At 36.3% G+C, this 16,215-nt stretch overlaps 1 protein-coding gene across 1 annotated transcript in view; it reads right to left on the bottom strand.

The window, feature by feature from the left end:
• Window positions 1-253: 253 nt before the first annotated feature.
• Window positions 254-16,215, bottom strand: part of LOC113435640 (cadherin-19-like) — a 71,855-nt gene continuing 55,893 nt past the window's right edge. Inside the window, exons 10-12 of the mRNA XM_087931025.1 lie at window positions 10,208-10,325; window positions 2,869-3,117; window positions 254-2,173 (exon numbers count right to left, since the gene is read on the bottom strand). Coding sequence (XP_087787151.1) covers window positions 1,680-2,173; window positions 2,869-3,117; window positions 10,208-10,325 — 861 coding nt within the window. The 3' untranslated portion in view covers window positions 254-1,679. The remainder of the gene's footprint in view (window positions 2,174-2,868; window positions 3,118-10,207; window positions 10,326-16,215) is intronic.

Raw genomic sequence — 16,215 nt, 5'->3', positions numbered from 1 at the left:
AGAAGAGACATCTTTGAATTTATTTTGCTCTCTCTGTGTTTTATCACCTCTTCCTCAAATTCATATCATTCATTAACTACCAAATAACTCTATTTGAATGGTAAGGCAATCTCTATTCTTTCAGTTTCCCTTATAGTCTTTTGCATTCTTCCCACCATCCCTTCAAAATATTAAACAGGACAAAAAGTCTGTTTTTGTTTTTGCATGTTCAGCAAATAAATGACTCTTAGATATATGCTTGGTTTTTAGTCTATTGTGTATAATAGAGTATTCCTTTATATAGCATTGTATTATATACAAAGAAGTCTTAATGCATTTGCTTCTCACACATGCTTTTAAATTGTTCCATAAACAAGTGTGGCTACCCTTGACAATAAGGCAAACCAATAAACTAGTAGGTTCTAAGTCCAGTGGGTAAACTCTTTAATCTTTAACAAAAGCTTTCTTTCTTTCTTTCTTTCTTTCTTTCTTTCTTTCTTTCTTTCTTTCTTTCTTTCTTTCTTTCTTTCTTTCTTTCATTTTCTGCAGTGGTTTGGTACAGTTCACTGTAGGCAATTTGCTGAAAATCTAAAGATTGGTTTAGTCTTTTTTTTCTCTAAACCTATTCCTGCCTTAAGGGAAATACAGAGAATATTTTAAAATTTGATTGTGATGGATTTCTTGAAGCTTTGTAAGTAACACTTTGGTTAATATCCTATAGTCATTTTTGCTATTTTCATCCCATTTCCCCAAGAGTGGAAGTCACAAATATTTTCCCATAATATTCCATGGTCAATGTTTTAAAATTTAATCAAATATTGAAACTTGAATAACTTCTTTTACTTAATTCTTGAATCACAAATTCAAATAATATCTTGCAACTGTTCAATCTCTAATTCCAGTACAGTGATTCCACATTTATTAACAAACCATGCTTTTATTCTACTGTGCTTTAGAAAAATAAAATAATTTATATTCTAAAGAATATATAGATACATAAGCAACAATCAAATGCTAAGTTATGTGTAATAGTAAACTGGTTAATTTATCTGGAAAAAAAAGCTGTGAAACTTAAGCCAACTGTAGGAAAGTATAGGAGGTTTGATTTGAGGATAATGGAAAATACATATTATTTTGATATTCCTCCACCCACATTATTTTTCATGTTTCTAAATTCATTCATATATAATTTCATATATTGCATTTATATTTTAAAACAAAGTGTGTGTGCATATATTATTTTACTATGATGATAATTAAATTGGTCAATATATTTACAGTTTTGTAAAAAGTTCAAAAATTAAAATTCTGCACTCTAGTGTCTTTCTTTTGCTGAAAACTTTCTTAGAAAATACAGTTTCTGCTCATGATTTCAATATGGCTTTTGCAAAATAAAATATCCCTGTGCCTGCTAAGACCCAAAAGATAATATGAGAGTAGCACAATTTGTTATTTATTTCAGAATCTTCTTTTTAAGAGTGTATGTGGCTGATCTCTTATTCCCATGTGCTGACATATTTTTTTTCAGTTGTGATAGTGTGTATTAGAAAATGATGTGTCAGCAATAAGATTTGTGCTGAGTTGAACAGTGCTTGGCAGAGCCATCAATTTCTCTGTCTTCTGATTTTTTTCATATTATCCTAATCACCCCTCCAATTCTTTCCCACTCTTTTGATATTAGCACTTCACTTCTTAGCACTTCACCATTCTGCTGAACTGTAGTTATTCACGCTTCCTGAACTTTTGACTTGCGGTCTTAGTTCAACAAGGTAATCATCATGGTCATCCATAAGTGATCCCTCTGAGTTTGATTCCAATGAACTAAGGGACCCAGCCAATGAACCTGTTCCTTCAAAAGCAAATATCTGGAGGGAATCATAAGGAGGAACATCTGGATCACAATTGGCTTCTTCTAGCTTTTGATTAATGAATTCCCGGAATATTGCACTTTCAGGACCAACTTGAAGAGATTGCCTGTAAAGGCTCTGGATTTCTGTTGTAATATTTCTTCGTGGCTTGTGTTGCCGCATAACAGTTTGTGGTCTCAGTGCAGAAATATCAAAAGCTTCAGTGTCCTGTTCTCCACCTCCTTCATCATCATACTTGAAAATATTCTCTCTGAATATTTCTCCTTTCTCGTGAAATGCTGCTGGCTTTGTTTGGTGCTTCAAAGCCACAACTGCTAAAACAAATACTGCCAAGCAAGCAAACAAAACAGAAAAAAAAACAAATATTTGAAAAGTCTACAAAGAATAAACATGCAAATCCTAGCCAGCTATGTGGTTAGTTAAATTGTGTCTGGTGGAATAAGGTCATATTTTTAGGTGTCAATTGATAATGTGCAAACATGTTTAGATTAAATAGTGTGACTGATGAAAATGTCTAAGCATAATTGATACATTATGTTGAAGCCAGATATCCTTCTGTAGAACAGAGGAGGTTAAAATTGACTTTCCATTTCTTTTTTCCCCTTCTGACCAGCCCCTGGTGTCCACTGAAATAAGCTTTAATGAACTGGACAGTGTGAACATTTTGAGTTAGCTTGGGGAAGAGATGAATGAAGAGGTCACATTCAGAAAATCAAACCAAGGTCATTGTGCAGCCCCCAGCGCCCCATTTTCAGCCTGGGTGGCCTCCTGCAGCCCCCCCCCCCATGCCCCATTTTGGCCGGCAAAGTGCTCCAGGATGAAAATGGGAAACATGTGGTCTTCCACACCGCGTTTTGCCTGCCAGAGGTACTACAGGCTGGTCCTTTGCTATTCCCATGGGCCAGATTTAAGCACCCCACAGACCGGATCTGGCCTGTAGGCCTTGAGTTTAACACCCCTGTTCTAATCAATGAAAAGGTAGTAGAGATGTATTTTGCATAAAATGGAAGAAAATAATTACCTAATATGAGTAGGCAAGCCACGATAGCAACTAAAGCTTGTACACTAATCCCCATTGAAATCAGGAATGCTCTGTATCTACAGGACAAAAGGCTAACTTCTTCATTACAATCACACACAGTGACCGTTAAAGTGCTGGTGCCAGTGAGAGCAGGGATTCCATTGTCCACAATTAGTATGGGCAAGGGATAAAGAAATTGTTCAGAATGATGGAACCGACTTCTTGTAGTAAGGATCCTGGCAGTGTTATCTGTAAAATAATAATGAAAAACAAAAACAAACCTATTTATGAACAAATCAGTTTCACTGCAAACTGTTCAATATGATTTTTTTTTAAAAAAAATGCAAATTTGTATTCTAGTAAATTCTACCAATATAATGATAGTCAAAAATTAAAATGAAACAAAAACCTGACTTTTAATTCTGCAGTATGTAATAGTTCTTCACTTTCTCTGGAAAGAGGGAGTAGTTGCATAAAATATTTCTTTTTGCCACTATTGCATCATTTTCCACAATTCCTGACACTGTCATTGGTGTCACCATTGTTTTTGATGAATACATAGAATTTCATGCAGACATTTTTAAATAGATGATATCTTTGCTTATCCTGAATCCCTGAGCTTAAAATGTAATGTTTTATTACTGTTTTAAAAATACGCTTTTGAAAATGCTTCAAACTGGACTTGAATATTATATTTATCTATTAGTAGCTGGAGTAACTTATGGAATAGCATAACACTAATAAAGCTGTGCAGACTTTCAAAGACAGTGCTTGGAGCAAAATATTCCTTCAAAGCTGCTTTGTTCAACAACACAATTGTGTTCTTCTTCTAAAGAACAAAGTGAATCGTCCGTTCCTTTTCCATAACTTTGTCTGCCTCATTTGGCTTCTAGACATGATGGAGGAGGCCCCAAAACAACATGAAGTGCCTTGATAAATCATAATATTGCTGCACCACTGTGAAGTGATATTTGAGCATGTACTGTACATAAGTTATAAGTAATGAAATGCCTTTATGTAGGGTGCCACCATTGACAGCACAGTTAATAATGGAACAGTAACTTAGAGGATTTACTGGTGTGTTTATTCTTGAGGTGTATATTAACTAAAAGCCCAAATCAGAGCTAGATATAAATTACAAAATACACATTTTACCCATATAATATCAATAGTCCTTTAGGAAATTATATTAAATATGATAGGTGTGGGATTCAGGATACCATATTTTGTTATAGGACATTTTAATAAATCCAAAAGTGAACAAGTCACTTCTTATTTACACCTCCATAAACTTTCCAGAAGTTAGCTTTATTGATTTATTCAGTTAGACAGAACATTCATATAATTAGCAAAGTAACTATGAGCAAAGCATACTTTAGCTGAATTAGAAATAGTTCTTCTTCTAAGCCTCTTCAGGCTATCTTTAGTGATCTGCTTTGCTGCCATTTTTATCAGCTCTTCGACTTAGATTTTTCCTTCATTTTTAAAAAATTGGTATCCCCTACTGTTGCGTTGTGCCAGGGACTTCATTCTGACAATACCCGGGTGACCCTCATGCAATAACTCAAGTATTAGTTTCCTTAATATGTCTGGTATGATCACCCTATCCCCCCATAGTATACATCCCTTTAAGATCGATCGTTCCGTTTGTCTATTCTGAAACAGTTTAACAGTCTCGTCACTTGCAGTCTCTGGCCACCCTTTCCTTATCCAATTTAAAATCCGCACCAGGTTTTTGTCCCTCGCGGTTTCCATAGCAATGTCTGTTGCTGTGATTGGTATGTTTGCCATCGTCTCGATTTGAAGGGTTGATGTGGTTGGTGCAGGATCATCATCTAAGTTGAGTAGGGGGGAACAGCTCAGGGTGTCAGTGTGCGTTATGTTCTTTCCTGGTCGGTAGATCAAGTTGTAGTTATAGGCAGCTAGGAATTCCGACCACCTCATCATCCGCGGTGACAATATGTTAGGTGTAGCTTTGTTTCCTGCGAGGATTTATGGTCTGTGACAAGTGAAAAAGGTCTGCCATAGATATACTCATGGAAACGTTTTATTCCTGTTATTGCGGCCAATGCCTCTCTGTCTAGTTGGCTGTAATTCCGCTCCGGTTTAGATGGAGTTTTTGAATAGAATGCGATAGGTGTTTCTCTTCCATTGGGTAATACGTGGCTGAGTATGGCACCAATGCCGAATGGCGACGCATCGCATGTTAATGTTATTGGAAGGGTTTCGCTGTATTGTATTAGCACACAGTCTGATGTAAGTAAGTTTTTTATTTCCTGGAATGCTGTTTCTTCTCATCGCCCCCAGGTCCAGGTAGCTTTCTTATCAAGCAACCTGTGTAGTGGTTCCGCTATCATTGCTTTCTGTGGCAAGAATACATTGTAAAAATTAATAAGTCCCAAGAAGGGTTGCAAGTCTGTTTTATTTTTGGGTCTGGGAGCTTCCTTTATTGCTCTGATTTTATTTTCAGTGGGGTGGATCCCTTTTTTGTCTATGAGGTATCCCAGGAATTCGACTTTGTCGGTGGCTAACTGGCACTTCTTTTTTTTTTTACTTTAAGTCCTGCCTCTTTAAACTTTTTTAAGACCTCCCTTAGGCAGTCTTTCAGTTGTTCTTTGTCCTTGGATGATACTAATACATCATCAAAGTATGGTACCACCCCCTTTATTCCTTGCAATAGACATTCCATTAAACTCTGGAATACCCCTGGGGCCACGCTAACTCCGAATTGCAGTCTGTTGCATTTGAATGCCCCCCTGTGTGTCACAGTTGTTTGTGCTTCCGCTGTTTCTGGGTCAACTGGTAATTGTTGGTAGGCTTATGCAAGGTCCAATTTTGCGAAGATTTTACCTCCCCCCAAAGAATGTAATAGGTGCTGTACCACCGGAACTGGGTATGCGCTTTGCTGTAGCATGTGGTTAAGGGTTGCTTTGTAGTCCCTGGAGATATGTACTGACCCATCTGGTTTAATAGGGGTAAGAATTGGGGTTTCCTACCTTGCGTGGTCTATTGGTTCTAATACTCCTGTGCGATAAGTTTATCTAATTGTTCATCAATTTTTGGTTTTAACGTAAAAGGAACTCACCTCGCCTTTTGTCTTATAGGGTCTACATTTGGATTTAAATTAAATGAGATAGGGGATCCTTGGTAAGGGGATCCTTGCCCAGTTCTCCGTTGAAGACGTCCTGGAATTCTTTCTTCAGGTTCTCTTCCCAGTCTGTCTCAGTAATGCTGTTTATTCCGGTTACTCTAATTCCTAATGGTGCAAACCATTCAAGTCCCAGTAGGCTGGGTCGATCCCGGTCGACTATGGTTAATGGAAGGACTTTAGTGTGTTTTTTGAATTCAACTTTGAAATGTCTGGTACCTACTACAGGAATTCTGTTTCCCTGGTAGTCCTTTAGTGTGAGTTTTTGTATTTCAAGCTCTCCCTTGTTTATATCAGGTATTAGTCTTTTTAGGTTATTCTACGATACCACTGATAAATACGAGCCTGAGTCCACTTCCATCTCGCATGGCTGGCCTTCTATGGTGACTTGCACATGTACCTTTTTTTGCATTGATTGAGTTTGAGTGGTCAATGGTTATTATTTGATGTGTTTCCTCTTTTCTGTTTGCTTCTTTCCATCACTTGTTTCTGTTTTCTTGACTCCAACGGCTCCCTATTTGCTTTTTCCTCTCTCTGGGGGGCTATTCCATCTTTGTCTAGAGCGATAGTTATTTTTAGTTTGGCATGCCCTAGCTATGTGTCCCCGCCGTTCACAGTACCTGCAAATAGCATTGAAGAAACAACATTTGGAACATGGATGGTTTCCTCCACACCCGGCACAACAGAATTCTGACTTTCTTTCATTTTGCTCCCATCTACCTTTTTCCGACTGGAGTTGATTTACCTCTTCCTCTTCTGATAGGGATTCGATATGCTCGTGGTGTGTTGTGGTGATGGGTTTTTTTTGTTCCTTTTGGAGTCTTACTATGTATTTGACTAGTGTCTTTTTGGGTTTCCTTTGGTAATTTATTCATTTGTGGCATGGTGGCTGTTGATTTCTGTGTGGCTTCCGCTGTGGTGGCTTCTTCTATTGCCTCCTTCAATGTTATCTTAGGTCTTGTTAGTAGTTGACCCTGTAGTGTAAGGTCCTTTAATCCGAGGACCACGTGATCCCTCATGGCCACATCCATGTTTAGGAATTTGAATGCTCCACCAATGTCTCTTAGTGCTGCAACAAAATCTCTGATGATCTCATCTCCCTTTTTGTTGCACTGATAAAATTTGTATCTTTTGATGAGGCATGAAACAGTTGGTGCTCGCAGTAATTTCTCTAAGTCCGTCCATGCCATCGTCTTTACATCGTTGGGTGCTGCCAATGCCTCTGCTATTTTGAATACTGTGGGACCGCAGTGGATGAGAAAGACGGCTCTCTTCCTATTTTCGGATATTCCTTGGAGATCACTCCCTTCTAGAAACATGAGGAATCAGTCGATGTAGATTCCCAGTCTTGGGTTGTTGGGTTGAATGGTGCGGGTGGCGAGTTGTTCCCAGCCATTTCATCTCGCTCGGTCCTCGTTGCTACGTGCACAACTGGGCTCCTTTGTCTCACTATCCCACCTTCGGCGCCAGTGTTGCGTTGTGGGAAAAGAGACTCGAGACCTAGTTGACCTTTTTTCCTTTTTATTTTCTTTCTAGTAATCGCATGCGGAGAAACCGTGGCAGCCTTTTTTATAGCTGGCTGCTCACGGCTTGTGGCCAATAATGGCTCTTCAAATTTCTCGTCACCACGGACCAACCTATCATAGGTAAGTATGCAAATAACATCTACATTATTCTTTCTCAATTTTCAAGATTCATATGAATGCTGCATATCACTCCAGCACAGAAAAGTCATCCCCATGATGACGACAATAAAAAGAACTAAAAAAGTTATATATGTATGAATTTCATTTCTTCCTCCTTCATTTCATTTTAGCAAATGTAGTTTAAGCATTTATTAATGTTACACCTTTGCTTCATTTTAAACCCAGCTTCTTTGGTTTTCTATGTGCTTTTCTATATTCTTTTCTAATACCACTCAGCATTTGGCAGCTTTATCAGATAATAGGAAGGTCTTTACTATGAAAATTTGCCATATTTAGAAACCAGCTATGAACCTTTCAGATAGGTTTCTATGCATTTTAAAAGAAGAACCTGAACTACAGATTTATAAAATAGCTCTCAAAAAAAGAGCCAATCAATTATATTTTTCAATGATGCCAAATATATCTCAATAACTTTTTGGAGGTCCTACCAAGCACCCTATTTTCAGTCATTCTTGTGTAGATTTTTTCTCCTATAAAAAGAAAGCAAATGTAACAGAGCACAGCTCTTTTTTTATATATTTGATATAACAGATAGTATTGAGTTGTAATCGGTAAATAAGTTAATAGGGTATTTCATAGATGATAATTTAATAATCAAAATTACAATAGTGATGAAAGTTATATTTTCTGTCAGCTGCTCATTTACATCAAGGATTATGAAAATAATATCCATATGTTGCAAATCAGTAGTCTGGTTCACCAATACCCAAAATTCCTTTTCAGAAAACATTCCTTAACTCTGGGGGAAAGCTATCTCTGAAGAAGAGCAAGCAGAAAAAAATAGACAATGTCAAAAGGCAGAAAAATAAAAAAAAATTGAACAAGGATGAACAAAAGGATTATGTCTAGCACAGGAAAGTACAAAGGATCACAAAAATATTTTTGGGGGGGCCTGTAGTTGACTTCAGATCAAGTGAAGTTATTTATACTAGTGATTATTACTTCAGCCCATGGATAATGTAAGCTTCTTAATGTGTTGTAGGAAAACTGTATGTTCTAACTTTACTATCACTGACTTATCTGCACTCTTGCCTACTGAAAAAAATAAGCCTAATAATAAATGCTGTTTAGAAAGCCAGAGATTGTATACCCAGCTTGACCGGTATCTTAAGTCATATATGACCCAGTCACAAAGACTTGGCCTCTGTTTTTTTCAAAAAACTAACAACACAGGAGAAAACAGATAGTATTTCTTTGCTAGGAATTCCTTGGGGGATTACAATCTTATACTTTAAAGCAATGGATAACAAAACTGAACAGAGTTTATGACTTTATAGTAGAGATGACCTAGAGCTTAGAGAAAATAGTGGAAATAAATTTGGGGAATAAAAGATAGTATGCTGGTTATAACAAACCAGGGGAAAATTATTGGGAGATCTGGTACTTTCTCTTGTCACCTCTAATTCTTCCCTGGATAATTTTTTTCTGTGGTTGTCTGTTTTTGCTATCAATCACACTTCACAATATTTCCCAACCAAAGCTTCCAATAACTCAAGTCAGCTTGTAAATGCATAGCACCTCTGATGACCTTCTAGCTTCTGGATAATTATTTTAGGTAGTGAGGATTTACTATGATATGAACAATCTCTCAAAATAGATCACCGGACTCTTGAATGCCATTTTTAAATGTCTCATTTAAACATTGAGGTTTATTAGCAAAATGCCTTTATTATTAACATTGTTACCATTATTAACAAAATGAGTCCACTAAGGCACCCCACATCTCCTATGGACCACCACAACAGCCATACTCACTGTGAGACAAAACAGTGTTTAAGATAAGGATGGCTACAAGGATGTCCACAGCCAGCAGCAGTGTCACTGCCAAGAACACCTGCATGGCAATAGTGACTCCCAAATGTAAAGAGGAAGAGAGGCTGTCAGTTGTCAGACTTTCCAAAGGCCTCATAATCTGGAGATAGATTAGGCCCATGTATTACATGTAATGAAGGAGGCACAAAGGAAATGGAAGCAAGCCCCTTGGAAACAGCTCAGTAGGGTACTTAGTTGATGCCATGCCACCCGGCAGGGAATACAGCTGAAGAACAAGAGCAAGACTGTAACACTGTTCAGGATGACCAAATAAATGGCAAAGAGAGGCTGCCAGAAACAGTAGACTACTCAATGACAATTCCTGTAACAGGCACACAGCAAAAAATAAGTTTTCAAGATAAAGTGCATGGAGAAGGGATATTTAATGGCTCTCAGGACTGTATTCTCAAATATCCAGGTGATAGTTGCCCCAAAAGTGTTTTCCAAAAGGCAGTTGGACTTTTTTTTTCTTTGAGAAGATGTATCTCAGCCTGTGATTCTTTAGCCATGGCAGTTGCTGATGATAACAGGGGAAAACCCAGAGTGATGGATGCCTTTGGAGGCCATTTTTCAAACTAAGTGAAACACTCCTTTGATATAAAAGTTTCTGTTTCTAATCTAATAATGAAAAAGAAGTGAATTCAAACATCTCAAAGCTGCTTTTAATACCTACTTTCATTATCTTCAAGTTCAAAACTGGAACTGTTTTTGCTCTCTTCCATCAAATAGAATGAAAAATTATGGTTTTCCATAGCATCATCTTTATCTACTGCACTGATTGTTTGGATGAGCTGGAAACAAAAATCAATACACAACGTGTTTAGTGCCAAAGATTATTGCTTGGCTTTTAATGCAATGGGTCACAACTGCAGGCAATATATTCTGTTCAATTAACACTGTTACGATTGTGCTTGTCTCCAAAGGGCAGGAAATGTTTGTAACTGCTGCTACAAACTGACATTATTTAATTCAATTTTTTTAGGGGTGTTGGGATTTTTTTAAAATGTCCTACAATTATGCCATTTGATTTTATATTGATTGGAAGAAGATAAGCACTAAATTCTTGAGGTAATGCAAATTACTTTTAGAATAGCAATGCAAAGGTTAATTAACGTTTCCATAAGCAACAAAGAGGGACAGGAAAAGGGAATGAATAAAGTATTCTACCCTTTGTTTTTCAAGATGAAAAGTACAACTTTCTATGTTTGAACATATCCTTCAATACCTATTTCTTCCCTGTACAAAATCTCATTGGCATCACTTAAGTGATGTATTATGGTAGTTGTGACCCAAAGATTGTGACAGGTTCATGTGCTGAATTGTTGATTCTTTGAGATTGTAACAGATTGAATATGGGAACGCTCAGTTGTGTTTTCAAAGAAAGAAAATAATCCCCAATGACAAACATATCAAACTAAATTGCCATTTCTAAGAAAAATAAAAATTAGCATGTTTACATTAAAAAAGGGATAAATTTCACATTTCTAAATATATCATCTTAAAATTTCCATAATAACCCATTTCAGATTTTTTGTTTGTTACTATTGTCAGTAGAAGTTGTTTACTGCCTCATACACTATTTTGAAAACACCAATTTCCCATTTTAATTCAATTTTATAAAGTACCCCCAAATAACGAACCATCTTGGCATTAGAAAATCTAATTTAATAACATATGCATATTTCCATTAATGTTTTAAAATTGTTTCCACACTTTTTTACTTAAAAAGGAGCAATACCTTGACTTTTATTATCATGCCCTATAGCATTTAAGAAGTGCACATTTCTTGTTATGCCTGACATAAAAGAAACATTATATTAGTCAGTGACAGAGGTGGTATTCAGCAGGTTCTGACCAATTCTGGAGAACTGGTAGTGAAAATTTTGAGTAGTTCGGAGAACCAGCAAATACCACCTCTGACTGGAGATTTTACAGTATCTTTCCCCTGCCACATTCACCAAGCCACGCCCACAGAACCGGCAGTAAAAAAAAAACACTGGTCAGTGACATACATTTAGTTCACCCATCATGCATGGAAAGATGTGCTTTGGAACCAGACATTTAAGTATTGGTATGTTGTATTGTGCCTTGGGGCTGAATCAGCACAATTCAATTAGGCTACTGTATGAATGAAATTGTTCATTCAGTTTAACATGATTGCAATTGGTGACAGTTCCCTATCTCAGCATTTCTGTCATGACTTTCTATGGAGCATTTCCTGTTGCTATATATTTGCATGAATAACAGAATTGGAAAGGACCTTGGAGGTTTCTAGTCCAACCCTATATCACTTCAAATAAGAGATTGTCCAATCTCTTCTTAAAAACTTCCAGTGCTGGAGCACCCACAACTTCTAGAGGCAAGTCATTCCAAATATTAATTATTTTAAATGTCAGAAAAATTCCACTTAGTTCAAGGTTGCTTCTCTTCTTGATTAGTTTTCATCCATTATGCTAAGGTGACTGACTTTTAAGATCATATTTAGCATCTTTAATTTTAAAGTTGTGATAAAAGAAACATTTTACACACAATATAGGTTTTATGGTTGGTGTATGTTTTCCATACCTGTTCTTCCTTTGATATATTCCTATACCAGCAAGTACCCTATCCCATACACTGAGAAACAAACACCAATTTCCCAGGGTTAAATAATGGGGTAGTAGATGTGCTAATATGTGCTAGCTATAGACAGTAAATGGCAGGCATTCAACTGTTTTATCTCCTATATCTTAACTGATCCTAGGAAAGCTTCATCTCATAAAGCAAGATGCATAAATTAAAATATGCACTGAGTATTTATTTGTCTATTTGATATGCATGTGCATACATAAAACATTTGGGGCAGAATTCAGCAAAATCAATAAATTACTAAAAATATGAATTCTGATGTTGTGGTTGAATTAAAAGTGGAACGATCATCAAAGTAAGATATTTTCAGCACGTTCTTAATTTCTTAAAGCAGAAGTGGAGCCATAGTTTACTGGCTGAATATGTGATTTCCATGCAAAATACCCCAGATTCAATTTCTGGCATCTCCAAACTGAGCTGGGGAAAAAAAACAACTCTTCCCGGCAACCTTGGAAAACAGCTGCCAGCCATTAACTACCTAGGATTAGATGGACCATTGGCAGCTTTCCATGCTCCTAATTTGGCATCTAACAGCCAAAGGAGGAGGGAATTGCTTAGTAAACAGCTGGATTTCCTTGCATCTTTCCCCAGATTTAAAGCTTCTACTGGCAATATAAGAAGAAAAAAGGAAATTGTCTATTTTCTAATTCTAAGTAGCTAATGACACTGAATAAATAATGACACCCCTGGGTTTGAGTCAGGAAATTGGTGATGAAAGAAGGTTCAGTCCTCACTTTGCAGACTGAACTAGTCTATAGTCTTGGATATTCCACATTGTGTTCAGTTTGGTCTTAGATTAATTACTCAAATGTAGCAAATGATTGGATAGACCGAAGTTTAAAAAAACAACTGTAGTGCACTAATTATGTTTGGATCAAGGTTTAGAATGCAAAAGTAATATAGTTAGACTATATTTTGAAAACCCAGCATCTGCAGTTGGCTTATTGATTGTAATCTAATTGCTAAGAACTGTGTTGTATCAAGCCTCATTAATCTGAAAACTGAAATTATCAACAAGGCAGTGAAAAAGACAACTGGGTACCTGCCTCACATTTGCTTAAATGGATTGTGTGCTTGCAATAGTAATATAACACTCAGGGAAGGCTATTCCTACTGATGCCAGCTAGAGACATTTTCCCACATCTATTTTTACATGTTGTCATTCAATCTGATAAAAGGCAATTTGCATTCAAAATTGTTTTGAGAGAGTAGAGAAATTTGGGAACACTTTATGGTTAGAGTAGAATTTTGCACTGATTTAGCAAGGAGATGGCTCTGTATCTGTTGTCCTTTATTTTGTCCTTGTCTTTCCATCAGTTTACATCAGCCTCTATTCTTCTCACACTTCCAGTAAATCCTAAAGGAACTTATCATGGTGGAAAAGCTATGATAAGGCTTTTTCAGCATTGATATCCTCAGACAAATTTGGAGAAATTGTCCCCCCAATATCAGTTCTTACAAGTTTGGAAAAGAGTTTGGACAGGGTGATTGGCCTATCTTTAATATCTACCATGGCAAAGAGCAAATAGATGCATCATGCATTCTTCTTAGGAGAATGATGAAAGAACCACATTTTAAAAATATGTAATCAGAATTGTTTTTAAATGCCAGAAGAGAAAGAAGTGTTTTCCAATGATGTTCTATTTCTACTTCCAAAATAAATACATCTGTCTGGGCACTTGATTCAGTAAGGTGATGCAATCTCAAAGCTAAAGGGGTTTTGCATGCAAGTACAACAAACAACTGAAATCGACAAGGATGTTACCAAAATGCATCATGAACCCATTGTTGGGTAAGAAACAGCCCTCTTTGATCAGAGAGTATGAATGCACGAAAAAACAAAGCATATTGTAATCAATGAGGATCATGATGGATTAATATATGTGTAGTGTGATGGCTTAGAGGTGGAGCTCTCACTTCACAATCAGGAGGCTGTGAGTTCGATCCTAGGTAAAGGCAGATATTTCTCTTTCTGGGCACTTTGAGAATACATCTGCTGAGTATAGATCCACATTGGTGACAGGAAGGGCATTGAGCCAGTAAGTGCTCAGCTCCATTCAGTTGGCCAGATTCCACCCCACAAAGGATTATGGGGTTGTTAAAAGATGGTGATAATGGATTAATATAGAGAGATGTGCATATATGAAACTATAACAAAACTGTAATAAATGGAAAAGAATCTGTGATGTTCAAACCCTCCCTCAGATTGTAACTCCCAAGCAGCACATTGTTTAGTTTAGGAGATGATGAAGCTCACTATATTATAGATTATGGCTAGGTTTTAGGTGGCTGCTATATCTTCCTTTTGTACTAGGGGTAGGAAAACAACTTAATTCAGACAGTATCCTTTGGACTGATGAGATTGATGATGCACTTCAGTGAACATGGAGTAAAGCTTACTGTACTAGATGAATGGGGTGCTTTCTATAATAGTATTTGATTTTGGAACTTTGACTTGTTCCAGCTCTAGAGATTCTGTACACATTCCAAAAATTGTTCTGATAGTTCTTTCATAGACTTTTATGCATTTTAATATTGTGTTTATTCAAGTCATTTTTATTGCATAATTGCATTTTTCCTATATGTTCTCCCCTCAGTAACTCAGGGGAGGAAAGCTATTTATACTGTATATATGTGGAAGAGAGGACAACAAAGTGAACCTACAACATGGCTTTCATTTCAGAAAACACCATTTTATATATTAAAACATTTGACTTAAACTGTTATTGTTTATAATATTTAGGATATTTTTTGAAAGGGAGTTTATGTCAAGACAACAGGCCTCATTTTTATTATAATTGCTGATTTATGTTAAGTGCTAGGTAAATAAGTGTTGTTTTACCATTTCTGACTGAAAGTGCACACTTTCACCCACTTTACAATACATTAAATTGAGTAAATTGCCATATTAAATTCAATCCACAGATGATCATCAAATTACAGGGATTTGTGTCAAAATAAATATGTACAAATGTGGAAAGACACAGATAAATTCAATGTTTTGTGTTCAGATGGGTCTGATTCTTGCATTTGAACAAATAAAAATTATATCTGCCAGGCATAACATTAGCCACCAGAATGTTTTTCAAGTGATTTGGGAAAACAGTTTTCCCATTTTTGTAGAAAATGCACAAATGATGGGTAAATGTGATCTTTTTGGTACAAAAATATGTACAAGATAATATATATTGGGTAAACATATGTCAATATAAAATACATTTTGTAACTTTTTTCATTTTTAAGCAATATACTGTCCAATAAAGAACAATGTAAAACTAACATGGGGTAGTTTTATAGTGATCTGTATATCCTAATTCTATTATGAGCAGAAACATAATTGGAAGCAACATTAATACCAAAAAAAATTGAAATATGCCTTTAAAAATCAGTTCTAGGAAAGTCAATGGTAAAGTACTTCTTCCTGCTACAATAGCTAAACAGGAAATATTTTCAAGCTTTTGCTTTTTACATTATTTTCCTACTGAGAGATTTGAAGCAGAACATTCCAATCCTTTTTTCTGTATAGTTGCAGGTCATCATAATTCTAACAGAGTCCAATTCTTTCCTTTGTAATACCTTAGATCAATTTGGTCCCCGTTTATATTGTTTGATAAATTGCTGCCATTCTGGCATACTTGTTGGAAAGGAAGCATTTTTTGAAGGCAATAGAATTTATCTGCAAACTGAAGCCCTTCTGCAGATGTGATGACCTACATGCCCTATTATTTCAGGTGTGACATTAAGCAATGGAATAAGAAGTGTGACTGCTTGGTGCTTCATGTTCCTCATGCTATGACATCCAAAGGGCATCTTTCCATCTCCTTTAACAGAAATATATTAACTTTTCTTCTTTTTGATACAAGGAACAAAAAACCAAGGGCAATTACAAAGTTTAATTAGTGTAGCTAGTACCTGGCCACCTATCCCTGACAGCAAAAGATTTATGCCTTCAATGCAGAGCTATCATAAATCAACTTAGTGCATCTACAAAATTCTTTTAATCCCAGGTGAGTTTTGATACTAAAGTTTATCTTCAGCTATTCCATATTAAGA

Source organism: Pseudonaja textilis, chromosome 3, assembly GCF_049901715.1.
Source record: "Pseudonaja textilis isolate UNSWEBS1 chromosome 3, rPseTex1.2, whole genome shotgun sequence".
Lineage (NCBI taxonomy): Eukaryota > Metazoa > Chordata > Lepidosauria > Squamata > Elapidae > Pseudonaja > Pseudonaja textilis.
This window is presented reverse-complemented; position numbering and strand designations above follow the sequence as displayed.